The sequence below is a fragment of the Microtus ochrogaster genome, unplaced genomic scaffold (genome assembly GCF_000317375.1).
Source record: "Microtus ochrogaster isolate Prairie Vole_2 unplaced genomic scaffold, MicOch1.0 UNK61, whole genome shotgun sequence".
Taxonomy (NCBI): Eukaryota; Metazoa; Chordata; class Mammalia; order Rodentia; family Cricetidae; genus Microtus; species Microtus ochrogaster.
In genome coordinates this window covers 703,147-707,945 of record NW_004949159.1, presented here as the reverse complement: position 1 = coordinate 707,945, position 4,799 = coordinate 703,147, and the positions used below count along the sequence as shown (strand labels likewise).

General features: G+C 38.5%; 1 protein-coding gene across 1 annotated transcript in view; it reads right to left on the bottom strand.

Moving 5' to 3' along the window:
* Positions 1-4,799, bottom strand: part of LOC101993403 (probable ATP-dependent RNA helicase DDX60) — a 90,451-nt gene that overhangs the window by 51,687 nt on the left and 33,965 nt on the right. Inside the window, exons 19-21 of the mRNA XM_013354693.1 lie at positions 3,336-3,451; positions 1,641-1,783; positions 1,413-1,522 (exon numbers count right to left, since the gene is read on the bottom strand). Of these exons, the coding sequence (XP_013210147.1) occupies positions 1,413-1,522; positions 1,641-1,783; positions 3,336-3,451 (369 nt within the window). The remainder of the gene's footprint in view (positions 1-1,412; positions 1,523-1,640; positions 1,784-3,335; positions 3,452-4,799) is intronic.

The window sequence follows — 4,799 nt, the reverse complement described above, 5'->3', positions numbered from 1 at the left end:
TATAATTAAGAAATATAGGTTAATAGATACTCATCTATATTAGTCAAGGTTGTAGTCACATTAGTTAGATTTTCTAGATGTATAGAGATATATTTCAGTTAGATATGTATTCTTCAAATCTTTCAGAGACCTTCAGAATATGGCATTTAAAATGTTTAAAAACTTAAGACTTTTCATGACAATGAACACGTCTGCTCCTGGCAGCATCAGTTACTTCAGGAGGAAGATGGGCAATGAAAAGGCTTCTTATGGAGTTGGTTAGCCATTTGGGCAAGAAACTACTCTTTCCTGGACTGATGAACTGGAAATGTAGGGCCCACAGAGAGATGACTGCTGAACTTGTCTAAAATGTGATGATCCTTCGGGGTTGCTGCCTCTTAAAAGACTCTACTAGACACTCTGCAAGATACAAAAGAAAATGACTGGCAAATTACCAATATAGGCAGAACTGTCTTTGAAATTTACTGCTTCATGAAAAAGTCTGCTGGATACTATGGATCTGTAGGCTGAAGATGGATGCCCCAACAGTTCAGAAGAACTTTGGATAACTGTCCAGACAGCAAGATGTCTCTGTCATTTCTAGAGCTTTGGAACTTACTTTCAATGGACTTCCTGTTTACTTAGGTAATAGTATATCCTTCTGGAGTCTTTGATGGAGTTGAAGAATAGATAGATAGTTATAGTTTTCCTTAGTTATAAAAGAAGATAAAGTAAATAGAAATATTGTAACTGTAATTCTTGCTTAATACCCATTTTGTTATATGTAATTTTACTATGTTAAAGTTGAAATCCTTTTTATTTAAACAGAAAAGGGGAGGTGATGTGGGTATCCCCTCTGTGTGCTGTGATTATCATTAATGAATAAAGAAACTACCTTGGCCTATTGATAGGGCAGAACTTAGGTAGGCAGGGAAGACAGAACTGCATGCTGGGAGGAAGAAGGCAGAGTCAGAGAGCCCCTATGGAGCCACTGGAGACAGACTCTGGTTGGAATTTTAACTGGTAAGCTACAGACAGGTGGTGATATACAGATTAATAGAAATGGATTAAATTAAAATGTATGAACCAATAAGAAGCTAGAGCTAATGGACCAAGCAGTGATTTAATTAATACAGCTTTGGTGTGATTATTTCAGGTCTGGGTGGCAGGGATGAACAAGTGGGCCCTCCTTGTACAATCAAGTAAAAGTATTTAATAATTTTTAAATACAGAGGATCCTGAGAGCATCATGACATTGAGAAACTACAGAAAAGAAAACACTGCTGTTGGTTTTTTAAACCAAAATTTTAGTGTTCCCTCTGCATTCTAGCATCAAGCTGCACTTTGACTTCATTATACACAGCATTATATTTTCAGCTGTTAGCCAGACAGTGCTGTTCCTTGGAACAACTGTGGCAAAGGTTGCTACTTACATGATCTATGGTTAGCGTGGCACATGGGTGAAAATGATCAAAGCAAACTTCACCCTGTCTCACAGAACATATGTGCTTCTCTAGGTCATTGTATCTCTCTTCGTGGGTCACTGAAAGGGGAAGAGTGAGGTTTCCAAATTATCAGAAATGTGGTGAGTGAAATAATTTTAACACAAATAGCCAAACCAAACAAAAACAAGGCTATACAACTACATGGAGCCTACATACCAAGTTTAACTTTATATGACTGTTCGGCTTGCACTTGGTCTTTGTAATGACTGCCACGGGAGACAGAATTTCTTTTAGAAAAAGTTGTTTTCTCCATTGCACTGTCTACTTGTTTCCAGTACGTCTTTACTAACTGGAGCCACCTTTAAAAATAAATATATTACTTATGATTTTAATCAGTACTGTGCCCAATGGTTCATGCTTTACTTGGCTACCAGTCCTTGATATTATTTTGAAAACAGTGGGGTAATTAGAAGGTAGGAGCTGCATAATAGAAGTCAGTCACTAGCAGAGGGACTTTGAAGAGTAATTGACAACCAGCATCAGCTATCACAAAGTTTATACTAGCAACTGGTTCTCATCTAGCTCTCTCTGCTTCCTGTCTGCTGCCATGTAAACAAACTGCCACTTTAGGTTCCCACTTCCATGGTTGAAGCCTCACCTCCTTGCCTTTCCCACTGTGATGGGCTGAAATCTTTCTAAAACCCTGAGTCTGAATAAAGGCATAACTCCCTTAAAGTATTTTGTTTACATCAACCTAAAAGTAACTCATACATTATTTAATCAGAAAATAGAAATAACTTACATGAAATTAAATAATTAGAGAAAAATTTGTGTGTATTAAAATTTTCACAGAACAAAATTGGTTTTATAGTCGCATAACTTGAAATAGAATTCTAGCTTCCTTATTATTAACTCTGAATCCTGTATGAATCATTTAATATTTCTGTGCCTGTCTTTCATGTTTAAAAATGAATAGACTTGTAAAACTACCATTATCTCATAATAACAATGGAAATACTACTAAATCTAATATTGATAATATTTAAGATAGATATTTATGTATATGCAAAATACATAGGAGGGAATATGACACACAGGAGAAGCTAAAGGATATGTTGTTATTAATACTCAACATTCAAGCCCAAAGACAAGATGTGTGACTTCCCATTAATAAAGTTTTGCTCTTGTTCTAAATAAATAAATCTATAAAATGTGATGCTCTTGAGATCTATGGATAAATGTATCATTCTATCACCTTTATTTAGAATAAATAAAAGAAATATGCAGCCATCATTTTATTTTTGAGCTATGATATAACACTTCCTATTCAACTGCAGATCTAACCCAAGGGTCACTGGGTGCTGGTGGAGGCTGCACGTTTGTTCCTGGCTGCTCAGACCCGAAATTATTATACAAAACTGTATTAACTAAAACACTGCTTGGCCAATCATTTAAATGTATTGCTAGCTAGCTCTTATGTCTTAAATTATCCCATTTCTATTAATTTATATTTTACCATGAGGCTCGTGGTTTACCGGTAAAGTTCTGCGGCAAGTGTATCTCTTGCAGTGGCTTTATGGAATCTCACTTATTCGTCTTCTTTCTTCCAGCATTCAATTTAGTTTCCCCATCTAGATCTATTCTGCCCTATCATAGGCTAAAGCAGTTTCTTTATTCATTAACAAATAAAAGTAACACATATTCAGAAGGACTTCCCACACCAGCTGGCTATTTTTTCTTAGAGAGTTGCCAAGACTTATCCGAAAGAACTAAAGAGATTTTAGCTTGAAGATTCGGAGAGTGCTATAAGTTAACCAGAAAATGAGGTAAATCTTAAGCCCATAAAAGATTATAGAATCTAAACTATCAAAATAGATAAACATTCTGTGCAAAATAGAACCTAATCCATACTCAGTAAAATGTTTAGGGTTGCTTATGGTAGCTGAAAGAGCCAAAAATGGACATCGGATTATGACAAGGAGATGCTCCCAGATTTCTGCTCCAATTTCTCCACCAAGACAATGTACCTATAAAAGAAAAAAAAATGTTTTCAATTGACAGGTCAGTTTTAAGAATGACAAGTTAAGCAAGGAAGTCAGGACCAAGAGGGGTACACCCACCCACGGAGACAGTGGGGCTGATCTATTGGGAGCTCACCAAGGCCAGCTGGACTATGACTGAAAAAGCAGGGGATAAACCCAGACTCTCTGAATATGGCGGACAATGAGGGCTGATGAGAAGCCAAGGACAATGGCACTGGGTTTTGATCCTACTTCTTGTGCTGGCTTTGTGGGGGCCTAGCTAGTTTGGATGTTCACCTTCCTAGACCAGGATGGAGGGGGGAGGACTTTGGACTTTCCACAGGGCAGGGAACCCTGACTGCTCTTCAGACTTGAGAGGGAGGGGGAGAGGAGTGGGGGGAGGGTGGGAGGAGTGGGAGGCTGTGAGGAGGCGGAAATTTTTTTTTCTCAATAAAAAAAAAAGGATAAAAAAAGAAAAAGTAAAAAAAAACGAAAAAAAAAGAATGACAAGTTAAAATAGCATATGGAATCTTAAATTGGTCATGGGTATTTCCCATTACCTTTAATGAACCACACCAAATTTAAAGAAGTACGAGAGAAATCCAGATGGAGGACATAAGTGTTGCTGTAGGAAGGTTTGCGTGTGGTTACTGGGGCGTGGCCTCTTATACTATATACGTGGATGCAGAGCCGGTGTCTGCCCCTTCTTTTTTGCCCTGGCTGCTCGTTCTGATTGTTGGATTGCTGGATTCGATTTCTGTCCACCGTTCAAGCAGAAAATTATGATTTGTGAGTTTACCCCTAAATAAAAAAACATCTATTTCTCAATTCTGAGCTAGTGGGGGATTTCTTTTACACGTCCGTTCATCACTTGGTGCCCACAGGGACTTAAGCTCCACGCCTACCAAGTGGACCGCCTGGCCATTGCATGGCCCAGACAGGCTTGCTTTTGCCTAAGCAGTTTTGGTAGAATCCCCATCAAAGATCTGGACTTAATCTTCAGGACACAAACTATTTATTATCATTATTAATCGTTATTATTACTGAAACAAAGTAAAGATTAGCTAAATATATGTTCATTTTATCTTTTCAGTTTAAAATCCAGGAATAAAAGAATGGAGGGCTGACTGAGAAGCCAAGGACAATGGCACTGGGTTTTGATTCTAGTGCATGTAATGGCTTTGTGGGAACCTAGCCTGTTTGGATGCTCACCTTCCTGGACCTTGATGGAGGAGGGAGGACCTTGGACTTCCCACAGAGCAGGGAACCCTGACTGCTCTTTGGACTGGAGAGGGAGGGGGAAGAGGAATGGGGGGAGAGGGAAGGGAAATTGGGAGGGAGGGAGGAAGTGAAA